Source organism: Protomyctophum parallelum (genome assembly GCF_964188405.1).
Source record: "Protomyctophum parallelum genome assembly, chromosome: 1".
NCBI classification, from domain to species: domain Eukaryota; kingdom Metazoa; phylum Chordata; class Actinopteri; order Myctophiformes; family Myctophidae; genus Protomyctophum; species Protomyctophum parallelum.
Window position 1 is genome coordinate 6,799,758 of NC_139697.1, and position 17,210 is coordinate 6,816,967.

At 40.5% G+C, this 17,210-nt stretch overlaps 1 protein-coding gene across 1 annotated transcript in view; it reads left to right on the forward strand.

The window, feature by feature from the left end:
* The window catches only part of slc44a4 (solute carrier family 44 member 4), a 30,533-nt gene extending 13,406 nt beyond the window's left edge, over window positions 1-17,127 (forward strand). The window contains exons 9-22 of the mRNA XM_083788307.1: window positions 1,086-1,169; window positions 2,357-2,469; window positions 3,703-3,825; window positions 4,720-4,819; window positions 5,196-5,288; window positions 5,886-5,988; window positions 9,376-9,635; window positions 11,776-11,870; window positions 12,015-12,118; window positions 13,154-13,227; window positions 13,826-13,896; window positions 14,251-14,345; window positions 15,910-15,994; window positions 16,810-17,127. Of these exons, the coding sequence (XP_083644433.1) occupies window positions 1,086-1,169; window positions 2,357-2,469; window positions 3,703-3,825; window positions 4,720-4,819; window positions 5,196-5,288; window positions 5,886-5,988; window positions 9,376-9,635; window positions 11,776-11,870; window positions 12,015-12,118; window positions 13,154-13,227; window positions 13,826-13,896; window positions 14,251-14,345; window positions 15,910-15,994; window positions 16,810-16,928 (1,519 nt within the window). The 3' untranslated portion in view covers window positions 16,929-17,127. The remainder of the gene's footprint in view (window positions 1-1,085; window positions 1,170-2,356; window positions 2,470-3,702; window positions 3,826-4,719; window positions 4,820-5,195; window positions 5,289-5,885; window positions 5,989-9,375; window positions 9,636-11,775; window positions 11,871-12,014; window positions 12,119-13,153; window positions 13,228-13,825; window positions 13,897-14,250; window positions 14,346-15,909; window positions 15,995-16,809) is intronic.
* Window positions 17,128-17,210: the final 83 nt, after the last annotated feature.

Sequence of the window (17,210 nt, forward strand, 5' to 3'; positions counted from 1 at the left end):
CATGTAATGAAAGTTCTTCTACATATCCACATTGGCAAATTGAAAACTGTGTTTACAAACGTAATGTGACATACCCTTCCCAAGCTGATTGTGTTCGAATGCCTGCTCATGCACACTTGCATATAAGCATGATGTGTACACACACACACACACACACACACACACACAGACACACACACGCTTCAATGACCCTTTTTGTCTTTCTCATTGCCAGCTCAGGGTCTGCGACAGCGTGAGTTTCTGTACTGACCGCTACCGTCTCTTGGCTATTTGTAGATGTAGTTCTTCTGTGCTACTCTAGTTGATCTATTGTAGACATGTGTAGCTGCTTAATTATACTTCGTCGTTAGGCTTTAGATGTTTTTTTGGGGTAACTTGCAGACTTAGTGCATTGGTTGGGTGTTGCTGTCTTGCATAGGAAAAAAACGGGATGACATCCCTTTCCCCAACACACACAGACACAGACACAGACACACACACACACACACACACACACACACACACACACACACACACACACACACACACACACACAGACACACACACACACACACACACACACAGACACACACACACACACACACAGACACACACACACACACACACACACACACACACACACACACACACACACACACACACACACTCACTTTAATAATTTTAGCTTAACCTAGTGTCTAATTGTTCTTGTAGTTTTAGTCTGGTACATTATGCCTGTTTATTTTGTTGCTGTCGGGAGGAAACCAACTAACTCCATTTTTGTTTGTTTTAGTTTTTGCATAAATCAGTGCTTTACTTCTGTGTGTTGGTTAAAATAAATATTGAACCAATGGAAAGTATTAAAGCGCATTAATTGGACAAAACCTCTTAACTCATTGGACCCTCAATCTGAGTAAAACCGCTAAATCCACCACCTCTCCCCCTCTCATGCAAGTAATTGACAATATATAAAGTCACAATATCAACTATGATGAGGCAGTATTGCTTTGTTGGGTGCATGGTTTCTTCCTGACAGCGCGTGTGTGTGTGTGTGTGTGTGTGTGTGTGTGTGTGTGTATGTGCTAACATCCCTTTGTCTCTGGCAGGGACATTGTCAATGGCTTCAATGCTCGAGAGGTCGGCGTCCGAATCTTTGAGGACTTTGCGTCGTCATGGCCCTGGATCCTCCTGTGAGTACCCTAGCCTGGTTAATAAACCAGACCGAATCAGCCGTTGGCAAAAAAAAATTGCCTACCGGCGGATTTCGGTCTGGAGAGGCTCAATTGTACGCCCATTTTCTACACACGAGAACGTGTGCGCCCAATAGGGACACGGTATGCAATATGGGCGGGCTTTGGTACAGTGACGTTCAATGCTTGAGACCTTTGACTGACAGTAGCTCTGACCAATTGCGTCAAAGAGAAAATGTTTCCCTGGAAATTAAATCCAAGCTGAGCCTCCCCAGACTAATATCCCGCGGATCCGTGCGATATTAGTCTGGTTTATTAACCAGGCTGTGAGTACCCTACCCTGCATCGCTGTGCTCCAGACTGCCTCATGTAGGCCACTTTACAGAATTACAGTATATCTATGCACAGAAGATGCGTACGCTTCGTGAGCATCATTTATTTTCAGTAATGTTTTTTATTTTAAGCATTTCCCTCTGCCTGTTTTAGTTGCTCTTAAAGGACCACTTCACCACTTTTCAACCTATCTTCATATAATCGGTCCTCACTAATAATCATGACAAAATGGCACGATGAGTCTGTGTCTCATAGGAGGGCTGTGGGCAGTTTAGAAACCGTCTTCCAGTGATCATCATTAGGCAGATTCTTTTTTTTAATGTTTAGATTTTCATTATCGTGAGAACGATGGCTTCCATTTTCGCATTGCAACTTTTCAGGACTAGAAAGCCTGCAGTATTTATTAGCTTGTATTCCCCATCAATGATGTCACTGGAAGACGGTTTCTGAACTGCCCACAGCCCTCCTATGATACACAGAGTAGAGAGTAGAAAATAATTGCGCTATTTCTTCTAGATTTTTAGTGAGGACCTATTATATGAAGATAGGTTGAAAAGTGGTGAAGTGGTCCTTTAATATAGAATTCCGGACGAGTGCTTTTCTTACCGAAATCTGATGTTGGTGGTAGAGGCGAGAAAAAAAGAAAAACTCCACCCAGAAAGCAGCATAGCTGGAATTCTCCTTAAAATCTGAAGTGTAGTTATTAACATAACTGAGATGTTTTCCGTGATGGTATTATGCTTAGGTCTAGATATGATATTCAGTGAATGTAGGATCAAACTTTATGTATTTAATTATTGTCTTCTTACTCACTAGAGATTACATTTTCAGTGTTTAATGCTCTCCTCTTCCAGTGGTCTGTTAATAGCCATGGTGGTCAGCATGCTGTTCCTGTTGCTGTTACGGTTCACAGCTCCAGTCATGGTGTGGTTGCTGATCATAGGAGTGCTGGCAGCAGGGGCCTACGGTAAAATCATCCACTGAGAAGTGCAATTACGCTCTTGGCGCTCCAGTTTGAGCTCAAAAAATTACTCTAGCCCAGGGGCCTCAACTTCTATAACTCTGGCACTGCTAAAGTATATTAAAAAGGTGTGCCAATTGAAATCTACCGCAACAGCTCTAGTGGTTGTTGTGTCCACCTGTCCACTCTACCTGGTTCTCCAAATTAAAGGGAAGTAAAGAGAAACCTCAGGGACTGTGTTGTTGACAGTCAAATGCATCAGTTAGTAGAGATACATTAACACAGAGGATTTACACCAGGCAGTGGCTTACTGCCTGGTGTACTCTCATGCTAAATTGCTGGTTAAACAAACAAAATATATATTTTTATATAATGGAGTATTGTTTCATTAATTGCGCAACATCACTTGTTGTAAACAAGGCGGCCACCGTCGCCATTTTACAATACCATGACATCATCCGTATGTTCCAAATGTTCCATTTGAAAAATGTCTATGCAGTAACACAAACTGCAACTACAATTCAAATTTGATAAATGTATTTTAGTCTCTTCTCAGCAGTGTGACTACACAGTAAAGTAATTTAATCACAATGGACCCATTTGGTTCCCTTTGTATTAATAATAGCTTGAATTGATATAGCGCCTTTCATGAACCCATGGACACTTTACAAAATGAACAACCAACAAACAGACAAAACACAAAACAACAAACAAAGCCATAAGCCTGAGAGAATATGTGTATTTTAAAAGAGTCCAGTGTTAATCCAGTCCAGTTTACACAGTTTTCAGTGTGTAGTTTCACTTGTGTAGAGAAACTCCAGTCTCAATTATAATACTTTTGTTTATACAGTACAGTGAGATTATTATACTGTATATGTCACCTGATAGTTAATGGCTGCATTGTGTATTTTGACTGTTAATGAAATGGTAGACGATAACTTGTCCTTTGTGGCTTGAGTAAATAATGTTATTAGCCTATAAAACAAAGCGGAGATCCGGGCACACTTGATGTTAAAAGGAGGAAAACTTTATTAGGTTCAATAAAGTTTTCCTCCTTTTAACATCAAGTGTGCCCGGATCTCCGCTTTGTTTTATATCGATGTGTTATCCCGATTGATCCCAGGAGCACCTTTTTACAATTTTTATACCTGAGCACCTTGGTTGCCTCCTTGTCTCTGCAATGTTATTAGCCTGTGGGTGTTTGTTGCCGTCTCTGAAATGTTGCTTTTCTTTGTTTAGGAATATATCACTGCTACTGGGAATACGATAAGTACAAGACAGGCTCTGCCACCATTACGGACGTTGGCTTCACAACCAACCTTAATGTTTACCTGCAGGTCCAAGAAACCTGGCTGGCCTTTTGTGAGTCACTCAATACAATCCAAAGCACAATACTGTAATTTATGAGTTGCTTAAATATCACAAAATAAAACCATGCATACCACTTTACCTTTTTATATTTTAAAATATCTTGGCATTTTACTATAGGATCTATGTAAGCTTGTCCAGGTCTATGGCCTGCACAAGACTAGGGTAACGTACAAAATTTATGTTTTGAATAAAAGCAGTATTTGTTGATGTGCCCACGCCTGAGCTCATTTTAGAGAAAGACAATCAAATGCACATTGACTGTAACCAAACTCCATTAATTAAACCCTGTTTAATAATCTTTTTCCACAGATAATAATAATAAACCTTATTTATATAGCACCTTTCATACATAAATGTAGCTCAAAGTGCTTTACAGAGCAGAAAAGATAATGAAAACAAAAGCAAAACAAAACGGTATTAAAACTGATTTAAAACGGTATTAAAAAAAGATGCCATTTTTACATAGAATAGTCGTTATCAGTTACAGTTATACTAATTAAGATCATGTTCCATTCAGGTCAAACAGAGTCAAGATGCTGCTATTTTTAATGGTTCACTGGAAAGTCTCTGCTACACTAAATGGAACGGAACCTTAAATAGTAGCATAACTAACGTCCATATGTTTTGTAAAAGGCCACTTAGTGGTTTGCACAGATTGAGAACCACTGGGTCTTATGTCCCTCTGCCATCCAGTGATAATCATATCTATTATGATGTTCTCTATGTCCCTCTGCCATCCAGTGATAATCATATCTATTATGTTGTTCTCTATGTCCCTCTGTCATCCAGTGATAATCATATCTATTATGTTGTTCTCTATGTCCCTCTGCCATCCAGTGATAATCATATCTATTGTGTTGTTCTCTATGTCCCTCTGCCATCCAGTGATAATCATATCTGTGGCGGAAGCAATAATCCTGCTGACCATCATCTTCCTGCGGACTAGACTCCTCATTGCCATCGCCCTCATCAAGGAGGCCAGCAAGTGAGAACTCACTCACTAGAAATACAGACTTAAATATGGTGTTAATTTATTTTACATTATTAGATAATTCCTTAGAATTGCAACTGCTTTGTTGTATTGCACAGTATATGTGTCTATTTGTTATTATTGTAATTTACAGTACATAACCTTATTTAAACAGGCATTATATTGATATGAACTGCCCTGCATGAAACATGCTGTTATCGGCCCATTGGAATGTAACGGTCCCGCTTTCTGCAAGTTTATCTCTTTTCTTTGAACCTGATTTAATTCCATTCGGTCAGCTTTGCAAGCTTCTTTTTATACATTTGTAGGAATGAAGCATTGGAAGTTATCAGTCCAGGAAATGACTTTGTGATCTGCGTGTCTTCTACAGGGCCATAAGTCACATGATGAGCAGTCTCGTATACCCTCTGATTACCTTTGTACTCGTGGTGGTGTGTGTGGCTTACTGGGGCATCGTTGCTTTGTATCCTTTCAAAAAACTATTTCTAGGCCCAGGCCGTAGCGTAACGGTCTGGGCACCGGACTGGTAATCCAGTCGCAGTGTGCCGCGGGTTCGACTCCCGGACCCGACACGGCCTTTACTGCATGTCATCCCCCCATCTCTCTCCCGTTTCCTGTCAGCCTACTGTCTGTACCTTCAAAAAAAAAATCAATAAAAAGGCGTAAGCCGCAAAAAAAAAAAAAAAAAAAAATTCTAAACAAATTAATTGTATTGGCATTATTCAGTAGGCCGTCAGGATTTTTATAATTGACTAAATCGATTAGACTGATTAACGACTTAAGCTTTATTTTATACTTTGTTGCACACAAATAGAAAAATAGCCACCTGGTCTGCTATTGTGGCTATTTCTGCTACTGTATAACAAATAACAAAAAAGGCTTATTTTATTATTCAATAAAGATTATACTCGATCGAATATTATTATATTACATTGAATTGTTTGAATAACTGTTGCACGCCAATTTCACAATTTCTGTTTCCCCTATTCGTTGGTGTTGGCAAGCACTTCTCCTGCACAGCACAACGATATCAGTACTTCACTTAACAGGGCGTGTGTAGATATCTGGCCACGTCGGGGAACCCAGTGTATAAAGTGGTGGCTCTCAACGACACACAAGAAGGCTGTGTCAGTGTCAATGGCACTGAGGACTGCGACCCTTTGGTGAGTGGACAAGCAGAATATAATTAATGTGGGCCTAGTGTGACTGAGCAGTCAATGGTAAATGGTGCATTTATATAGCGCCTTTATCCAAGGCACTTTACATAGGTTGTGCATCACATCCACCCATTCACACACACATTCATACACCGATGGCGACGGAAACCATGCAAGGCACCAACCAGCACATCAGGAGCAATTTGGGGTTCAATGTCTTGCTCAAGGACACTTACTTACTTATGCCTATCGCTACTTTTCATGGAGCATATAGGCCGTTGACTACAGTTCGCCAGAGTCCTCTATCCTGGGCCGCCTTTTTCAGCTGTTTCCATGTCAGTCCACACTGCTTGTCCAGGTGTTCTTCGACCTCCTTCTCTTTCTTGTGCCTTGGGAGAGCTTGTCTTGTGATGCTGGTATGGGGCTTCCGGAGTGTGTGGCCGATCCATCCCCACCTTCTTCTCTTAAACTCCTCTTCCACTGGCGGTAGACTCGCTCTATGCCAGAGGTCATTATTGCTGATGGTATCTGGCCAGCGGATGCTCAGAATTCTCCTCAGGCAGCTGTTGATGAAGGTTTGCACCTTCATCGTTGTAGCCTTTGTTGTCCTCCACGTCTCTGATCCGTACAATAGTACTGGCTTGACGTTTGAGCTGAAGAGTCTGAGCTTTGTCCCCTGGCTGATTTGTTTCGAGCTCTGAATGGTCTTGAGTTGGATGAATGCGGCTCGTGCCTTGCCGATTCTGGCTCTGACATCTGCATCCGTGCCACCCTGTCTTTCTTTCAATCATTTTATTTTTCATTTTTGCACAAACTGATACGTGGGTCAGTGACGTGACACCCCAAAAAAAGTGTTTTTTTAAAACCTTTAAATAACAGGAATAAAAATGATTTACTTTTGTTCTACTCACTCTCATCTTTATGGAAACATATTTTGTTTTTAGATATTTTATTGGAATCAGAATTTATTCAGCATTTTGTTGTACTTGTGCCTAAAATCGTCATATGGTGTGACATGACAATAATTGTTTATAAAATGAAAATGGAGTACAACTTTCTTAAGTTGCTCACTTTATCAAAGTCCTTTATCATAACTAACCTGTGATCCACTATAGTTTTGTGAAAATGTATTAAATCTGTATATTATTTTCGTAATCAACACTCAATGTGAGGCCCATGTTATCGGTCTTTCAATATATTTTGCATTTATTGTGACAAAACTTTCTCTAAAATTACACAAATATTTGTGACTCTTCCTTAGACTATTTGCTATGTAATCCATAAACATTAATGGTTTCATCATTAATAAAGGTATGATTTTTTCACTATTTGGAACGTCACACCAAATTATTTAGTGTCACACCGTATGATCATATCTTCATTTTTCAAAGCAAACTGTGTTTTAACCTACTTATTAGTGAGTACTGAACTTTACAGATTGATTAAACAATTACTCAGGAAAAACAGCAACAGGAAAATTGCTTTAACATTGAATAACATGGCAATGACTGAATAAAACGAAATTAAACACAATTTATTGTGGATAGTTGCAGATTTTAGGTGAAAATGTTTAAAACAAATGTTTAAATGGACAAAAGAAACATGGGACTTTGTTATTTATTGCTATATCTGTAGGAAATTACAGTTTGTATCATATGGTGTGACAAAAAAGTCATATGGCGTGACAGGAAAACAGTCACACCATTATGATAAAGTGTCACACCATATTACGTTTTCTGCACTTAACATAACCTTGAGGCTACTAGCTACACATTAGCATGCTAACAACATGCTAGCTATAACAAAGCAACATAGATTTACATGTAATTATGACCAAAAACCTAATACCTTAAGCTTTTTTAATGAAAAAGGTGTCACACCCACAGACACTTGGAAGAGTCGCATTTGTCAGCGTTCCAACAAGATCGTATTTTATGAAAATGTTAAAATGATAATTCACCACAGACACCTGTCATGCTATTGTAATGCAAGTGCTGAACAGCCTTACTGAAGAAGTACCTCTCTATCCCAATGGGTGTGTAAACAATTGCCTGTTGAAATTTCCCAAAATGGTGTCACACAATATGATTTTGGTTTGGGGGACAAAATATTTTTGATCAGAAATGACTGAAAACATTATGCTTGGACTTTGAAAAGATTAGGCTCACAAATAGACATCTATATTATATTTATGGATTTAAAAAAATAATTTTAGCATTTTTTTCCTTTTTTATTTAAGTTCCTACTTTGAGAAACAAGGCCAGGACAGTCGCACCATATGAGTTTTGCTGTGTTTGGTTGACAATTCTGAAGAAATGAGGAATGAAATGTTTTAATCTTGAGTATGTTCACATGGACCATTATGTCCTGCACAATATTCAGAAGGTTTTTGACAAATATATTTCTTATTTATACATGAGTGACACTAAGGACAGCCAGGAACACCATGTCACGTCACCCACCCACATACAGAATCGTAGAAAAGGACTCTTTGACAGTCATTGGACAGTCATTGGAACTCCATGTAGAGGTCCCCAACATCGCTTGGCAGCCAAGGCAGAATCAGCCTCTTTAGCTCGATACCTAGCCTCCTTGAAGGTCCTTACCTCACCATGAGAACATAAAATCACAAAGAAATCACTAAATAATCGAGGGATCTCTAAAAAATCACTAAAAATCTATAGAAAATCAAAAAAAAAAAAAAAAAATCACAAAAAGATCTCGATACCTAGCCTCCTCGAAGGTTCTTACCTCACCATGAGAACATAAAATCATATATAAAATCATTACAAAAATCATAAGAAAATCATAAAATCATTTAAAAAAATCATAAAAGAATCATATAAAAAATCACAAAAAAAAGATCTCGATACCTAGCCTCCTCGAAGGTCACCATGAGAACATAAAATCATATAAAAATCATATAAAAACTCACTAAAAAACCACTAAAAACCACTAAAAAATCATAAAAATCTAAAAACATCTATTTATTACAGCTTCTAACAACTTATATATTCATGTATTCATGTAATCATAAAACCTTTGTACTTAACAGGAATGTTTCCTTAATTTGCAAAACCTCTTGATAATATTTCTGCGTATTCTCCTCCCATGTATTCCACAACTGGGCCCCAAGAAAAATCCATCCATGTCTCCTTGGAGAACATGTGTGAGCCGTGGGAGCAGTTGTAGAATATTATGGCCTGACTGTCTATGACACTGCCTAAGTATGTGAAGGCTTTTACTTCCTCAAGTGCTGTTCCCTCTAGTGTCACTGGATCTCTGTGTGTTGTGTTGACCTTGAGGACTTTTGTAGTCATCAAGTAGTCATATATTGCTGTATTGATACTTTTACTTAAAGTAAAAACTTTTAGTACTTTTTCCACTACTCAGGGCTTCAACAACACGGAGTATCCCGGCTGCCCGTCGGCCCGCTGTGTCTTCATCAAGTACAACAACGAGGGTCTCATTCAGAGGAACCTCTTCAACCTGCAGATCTACAACGTGGTGGCTTTCCTCTGGTGTGTCAACTTTGTCATCGCCCTGGGACAGTGCACCCTGGCTGGGGCCTTCGCGTCCTACTACTGGGCCTTCAGCAAGCCTGGCGACATCCCTTTCTTCCCCGTGTCGGCTGCCTTCATACGCACACTGAGGTAAGGCGATGAGCCTCCGTTAAACCTTGTCATTGTCACAGGTCCCGAAGGCGTTCCAGGGCCAGTTTAGCGAGATAATCCTGACTACGACTACGGATAAGTGGTTGAAGATGGATGGATGGATTGTCACATGTTAAGTAGTCTGCCCCAGTCTGCATGATTTCTGGTCTAGAGGGGTGGGTGCCAGTTGAAAACAGGCGGTGGATTCTATTGGTTCACCCATCTGATCGCCCGCCCGCCCCCCTCCTCCCCTCCCCTCCCCTCCCCTCCCCTCCCCTCCCCTCCCCTCCCCTCCCCTCCCCTCCCTGGTTGAAAACAGTGGAAAACATTGACGTCACCAAATTTGTAGCGACGCGCCTCTACACTGTTATTGGTTAACAAAATAAAAGTTGACTCCCACTCCCGATGCGAGATTATCCAATGAATTTCCCCAGGCTTTTTTTTTTGAGCCGAATGCGAATGAAATCAAAACGCTGGGTCACAGGTTAAGGAGTTCCAGTGGCTGAAGATAATGGGGTTTGATCCATGTGGCGGTCAGAATTTCCTTCCTGGCTGCTCCTGAAGGCACATGCATGACTGCAGAATACCTAATTACACCATATGTGATATGATACTTGGGCGAGCTCTACTATTTTATGTGCGACGTGTATTACATAATGTATATGTAAATGATGATCCGATCAAAAGGCCATGTCTAAAATACACTGACCCAGAGTGTGGGTCCATTTTTACATTGGCACTTGGATTCAAATATTAGTGATTGAAACCATATAGAATTGACCTATAGCTAAGACCCGGCCTCTCTCTCTTAAACACTCCCACTTGGACACTTTCCAGCCGGGATCATTCATTCCAATGTAAATATCATGGATTTTACACATTAAATACTGGTTCATTTTTGGAACCAGACCTTCAAAATATCTTCCAAATACAACAAGGCCTGCCATATGCACTGGAAAAGTGTGTGGACATATGTGCGTGGCATTTCTTTTTTAAAACAATGTTTTATCATATAGGAAAACTATTGGTGGAGAGGTTTGTCTAACCCATGTTATGCTTAGCTGTGATTGGACCATAGCAGTTTGGGGAGGGGCTTGGGATAGGTCAATTTATTGTAGAAATGGCAGTATGTGCTGCCTAGTTTTTCTGTCATGTGGATACGCTGTTTTTAATGGCTTGGTGATCTTTCATATACTGACTGCTAGAGGGCGTACTTGAACACACGGTCACGTTGTGTAGGCTACTATTCTACATACAATAACATTCTCAAATAATGTTATCATCTCATATCATTGATGCTTTATAAATGTGACAGAGATGGAATTTTAATTATAATGAACTGATTCAACTGGTTTCATTATTATTGGTTTATTACCCACGTGCTTGCATCTGGAAATTCCTTTCTAACCCTGAAGGAGCATTCATTTATCGTCACAGCTTCAAAGGTATCCTTGACAATTCAGTTTGTAAATACATCAAAGATGCGAATATAATCCATTTCTGGATGCCTTGGCCTGGAGGAGAGGTCATCAGGTGGTCTCCAACCTTCCTAGAATGTTTCAACCCTCAACCACTACTCTCTCCAGTTGGCGGGTCAGCAGTGATTGGCCAAGTCACTGCTCCTCTCCTCCAGGCCACCTGCTACAGACAAGTCCACGGAGGGGCGCCCCGGGCGCAGCCATCACCGAGGCGCAACCAGCACCGGGAGGGCGAGCCACCCCCGGCCAACAGGCTGTGTTTCGAAACCTGCCGGCCAGGTGCAGCAAACCAGTGCTGACCACACCTCAGCAACCGCCGCGCCCAGGGCACCCCCCGCGGACCCGCCCACTGTCCTTTCTCCCCTGCCAGAACTAGTAGGAAGCCCTCTCTGCCTTGTGTGTTCTTGGGGGACATCAGGCACCGGGAGGTCTCTAGGACTATGGTTTGCCTCCTGCCTAGTTTCCTCCTACGTCTCACCAGACTGTTCATCTGTGCGGTGTGCATGTGTCCGTCCCTGTCCACACTTGGCCTTACTCTGGTGTATTTGAGTCAAGGGAGCGTCTGTGTCACTGTCATAGTGGTTGTCGTTGAATCAAGTACTCTTGAGATTTGCAAACAATTCACTCTGCTCTTTATTTTGATGGCCATCTCTGTGTTTCAGGTACCATGTGGGCTCCTTGGCGTTTGGCGCTCTGATTCTCACCTTGGTGCAGATCATCAGAATGATTCTGGAGTACATTGACCACAAAACCAGAGGTAAGGCTGGTAACACAAACATCTCTTATTAGTCATTTCATTCCCTGGGTCTTGTGCCTGTGCTTGCTCATTTTAATTAAAGCCATTATGATAAGTCGTGGTCTCAAACAAAAGAAGTATAATCTTTTCCCTTCCCCTCCCCAGCTGCTCAGAATCCCTGTGCTCGGTTCCTTATGTGCTGTCTAAAGTGCTGCTTCTGGTGTCTGGAGAAATTCATCAAGTTCCTCAACAGGAATGCATACATTATGGTCAGTAACCGTGCAATGCCATGGAAGTGTTTGTTCTCCACAAGAGAATCTTATACCTACTGAAGTGTGTTAGAGAGTAAGGCACTGGCTAACCTGGCATTCATTGCATCCAATCGAAGGACAATGGCCATTTTGGCCAAACAAAAATGCTAACAAGGCTGAAGCCTTGTTGGCCTTCACCAGAGCATGCTGTGATGATGACAACAAGGCTCAACTATTGGCATTTAATAAATTGGTGAAGTTGTGGCACTGTACCCATTTTCTTATATATATTCATACATCCTTGGCCACCACAGAAGTGTCTCATTCTAGGAATCCCAATCCCTCCATTACAATATAAATTACATGTTACTTTAGTAATAGATAGAAATGCAGTCTCTGTCAGTCATGTAGGCTCTGGCTTCTTCTTAAAGGTTTTATGACATTCATTTTCATTTCTTTTTCTTTTTTCTTTTAGGTTTTATGACCTCAATTACACCCAAAAAACCTGAACTTTGAACATTCAGTGGATTTTCTGTGGTCTGAAGTTTACTTTGGGGTTTGGAGCTACTTTTGAGCTACAATGAAAACAGGCAACACAGTGAAACAGTGACATCTGCTGGCAAATCCCATTGACATATATGGGATTTGCAGTAAGTGATGTCACTTACTGCCAGCAAATCAGAGCACCTGTTTGAGCCAGAAAACCCCAGATCACAGAAAATCTACTGAATGTTAAAAGTTAATGTTTTTTGGGTGCAATTGACCCTAAAAAAAATAAGAACAATTCCAAAACCTTTTTTTTAATGTCACAATCCCTTTAAGCTGTTTTTTCTGGATAGACAAAATAATTTTACTGCCTGCATGACTTGTAAACGTGCACATGTCTAATAATACGAAAGGCATCATACACAGTAGAGAAAGGTATTTCTTTTACATTATGTAAGTTTGATCATTAAGCATTGAATGGTTTCTGCCACTGTAAAATCTTACTTGGTATGAGCAGGTATTCTGTTTTAATTTCACAAAAACATGTTGATCTCCCGTTCCTGACAGATCGCCATATATGGGAAGAACTTCTGTGTCTCGGCCAAGAATGCTTTCAAGCTCCTCATGAGGAATATAATCAGGTTAGTTGCTGAAGTCACATGACATGTGGCATGTCAAAGGCCTTGTACAGCGTTTGTTTTCTATACTGAACTTTGACGCTAGTTTACCTGTAAATGTTACTGACACATCCATAACAATGTATATACAAGTAAGACGCGCAAACGCGTAAAGCGAACGCAGCTCGTAAATTGCAATAACAACAATTAGAATAAATTACGTACTTTTTTTTTCTTTTTAGTTAGTACTTTTTTTAAGTTTTCTACTGTGTGTGTGTGTGTGGTTGTTTGTGTGTGTGTGTGTGTGTGTGTGTGTGTGCTACAGCTGCGCCCTCTGGTGGCGGGCGGGTGGTGTCACAGCGGGACAGACACACGGACACACAGACAGACAGACATGATCTGCAGGGTCTCATAGTTAGTGCTCATTGCGTTCGCAATTATAGCGACCCCGCAAAAGAGTCGCCCGTAACTTGCCATTATGTTACCTGCCGGTCTGCCAAGCTGGAGACCGGGCGGGGTTTTGATTTCAGCTTGGTGCGTGGAATGTTACTATATGGTTGTGGGAACCAAGACTTGGTAGCCGGGGAGATGTTTCCATGACATGCTGTGTGTCTTCCCACAGAGTGGTGGTGCTAGATAAAGTGACTGACCTGCTGCTGTTCTTTGGGAAGCTGCTGGTGGTTGGAGGAATAGGTAAGAGAGGAGGAAAAAAGGCTATTCTTATGATTTAAAGTTGAGTTCAGATCTTTATTGTCCCACATGGCATTTGTTTTGTAGCATGACTTAAACACAAACAGTATGTCTAACTAACAGTATGTCTAAACTCTGAATAGTATACAGGATAAATGCAGTTGGCAGATGGCCAGCTATATAAATGTTATTAAACACACCTGTTGTTTTTTTTAAAAAGAAGAAGAAATAGAGTAAAAAAGCCAATCTTGTGAGCTTGTAGATCTGCTATTTTAGAATATTTGCGAATGTTTTGGAAAAAGTGTTTTAAGTGAGTTTATTTGGATCAACTTCAATGAGCAAATCTTTGCTTTTCAGGTGTCTTGTCCTTCTTTTTCTTCTCTGGCCGAATACCGCTGCCGGGCAAGGTCTTCCGTACAGAAGTACTCAACTACTACTGGATGCCAATCATTGTAAGATTCAAATAATTCATGAGCCTAATGGAAATATGTTGCCATCAGATCTTTTCTTTTCTTTGTCAGAGCCAATTTACGGGGCGGCGGTGGCTCAGGGGTAGAGTGCCTGGATGGTAACCTTAAGGTTGCCAGTTCGAACCCGGGCTCCCCCAGAGTTACTGTCGAAGTGTCCTTGAGCAAGACACTGAACCCCTAATTGCTCCCGATGTGCTAGTTGGTGCCTTGCATGGTTTCTGCTGCCATCGGTTTATGAATGTGTGTGTGAATGGGTGAATGTAATGCACAATCTCTGTAAAGCGCCTTGGATAAAATGCGCTATATAAATGCACCATTTTTTTGTCAGAGCCAATTTACATTTAGATTATCAGCTGGACATTTCTTGTTGCCCAAAGTCTTACAGTGGCCGGCATAACAGTCCTAGACTCTGGTGTTGAGTGCTTGCAACCATCTATTATTTTCTTACTGATTATTCTATAATATATATATAGAATATATATAATATTATTAATATCTTTAATATATTTATCAACATATCATTGTGAAATATAATCAACTAAATGTGTTTTATAATGTGATAATTTGTTTATCACATTACCCATACCCTTATTTCTGTCAGGAATCATTCACATCACTATTTATTGCATAATGGAGATGGCAGTCTGTAAATTATTTCATGTTCTGGCTACTCCGGTATAGCTTCAGCGGTTAATTCTCAGTTTCTACGTCGAGGTCACTCGAGGTGATAATTCGGCGCACAGAGGCACTTGTTTGGTCATTAGCTGTTACTTACTTACGAATCACTCCCCTCACCCAGGGCAAATAAAGGCTGGGTAAGTGATAAGAGGTTTTATTTATGTTGAGAGGACGGCTTTAGAGATCAAATCTGTTACTCTAGACTACATAATATGTATGTCTCATATTATAAGAGGGCGTGTCAGTACTGTATGATGTTTGGACAAATTCCTGGATGCAGCGCACAAAAGGAATTATAAACCTATAATTTCTCTAACCTCGTGTCACAAGGCTTTCCACCTTGGAGGAAAGCCTGGCCTGTGTTACTACATCGCCTTGTGATAGTCTAGGCGTGGATGTTAAAAAATAAAAATAAAAAAATAAACTCATAATCTGGTTTGGGGGTTCCAGCTATTTTGTCTTTGCTTTGTTATGGTTTAAACTCGTAGCGACTAGCTGGCGAGACTAAAAACAAACACGGGGGGCTGTTTTGTTTTTGTCTCGCCAGTCGCTGAGAGTTTAAATAAACGATGGATATACCAAACTATTCCAAGACGTACTTGAAGAAACTTGTCGGATTCATACGCCACATCAAGGCTTTTATTGGGTAGGCCCGAAAATGATGATGCCCTTGATCACTGGGAATGTTGGGTAATACGGACGCTCCTGTCAGGGATTGCTGTCTGATGACTACAAACAGCTACTAGAACATGACATAAGATATCATCTGCTCCCGACCGGATCACCCAAAAAGGAATGCTTCCCAGGTTATCATTTCCCAAATAATGTCTTACTTTGTTTGTTTTCTGTCTGTTACGTGTTCCTCCAGACAGTGGTGGTTGGAGCATACCTCATTGCTCATGGTTTCTTCAGTGTGTACAACATGTGTGTCGATACACTCTTCCTCTGCTTCTGTGAGTATTTATACTGTACCATATCTCTGACAATCTTTCTGCTATTATCTGACACATTCACTTCTTGCATACCCGTGCACAGTCAATACCTCTGCACTGGCTATGTATCATACAATACAATACATACATACTGTACATTTCTATATTCTCTTACTCTCACCAGACTGGAAGTCTGAGATGATATTTTCACATGTGCGTGCGTGCGCGTGTGCGTCCATGTACACGTATGCAATTAATCTTGGCCCCTCTTGACCAATTGGTGTCAAGCTGTGCACATATTCCCAGTAGGCCAAGGAAGAACCTCCATTACATATGAGACCTATAGTTCTTGACCTGTACACCTCCATTACATTTTGACCTATAGTTCTTGACCCGTACAATAAAATAATGTCTTGGTTTCCTTGTATCATGAGACACAACTCCCCATATACTGTAGGCCAGACCCATTTAGATTGTCTGCCACACCCACTTTCTAGATTGATGTCATGAACATGTAGAATACAGATTTTTCATATTCCATTCCAATTGGCTCTGATTCCCTTAATAACGTTTGCGGGAGGGACCCATATGACGATAAAAAATAAAAAAAGACTTCTAAACAACACAGAGCAAAAAGTAATTTTTTACCACCAAATTGAAAAACACCATCCGGCACGAGTCACACGACACACATTATGCACTCTGAATTTGTGCTATTCCATACCAGCATACATTACCCTGTTCTCATTCTCCCTCATTCAGTGTCGGCCTGTTTGTCAGCCTTGAAGGTCCACTCACATTAAATGTATACACTTACACACACATCTCTCTTACAGTGGAGGACTTGGAACGCAATGATGGATCACAACAGAAGCCATACTACATGTCCAAGAGCCTGATGAAGATTCTCAACAAATCCAACAAGGCACCAAAAAAGGCTAAATCAAAAGACTAAGTAGTTCAAAACTCCTTAGTAATCTAAGACTGTACTCTACATACCGGTAGGCCTATACAGTACATACTTTAACACTGTTGGGTGGAAACCTTCTACATATCTCCAAAATCGTTTACTTTTCGGGAAATTTAAAAAAGGGATAAGGAGAAAATGTGTTCAGTCACAAGCTCTTAATGTTTTATTAGACAGACTTTCACTTTATTTTTTATACTTTTGCATGACACTCTTGGATGACAAAGTAGGGTATTCATTTACAGAGAAAAAAAGAAGAAAAGAAATATG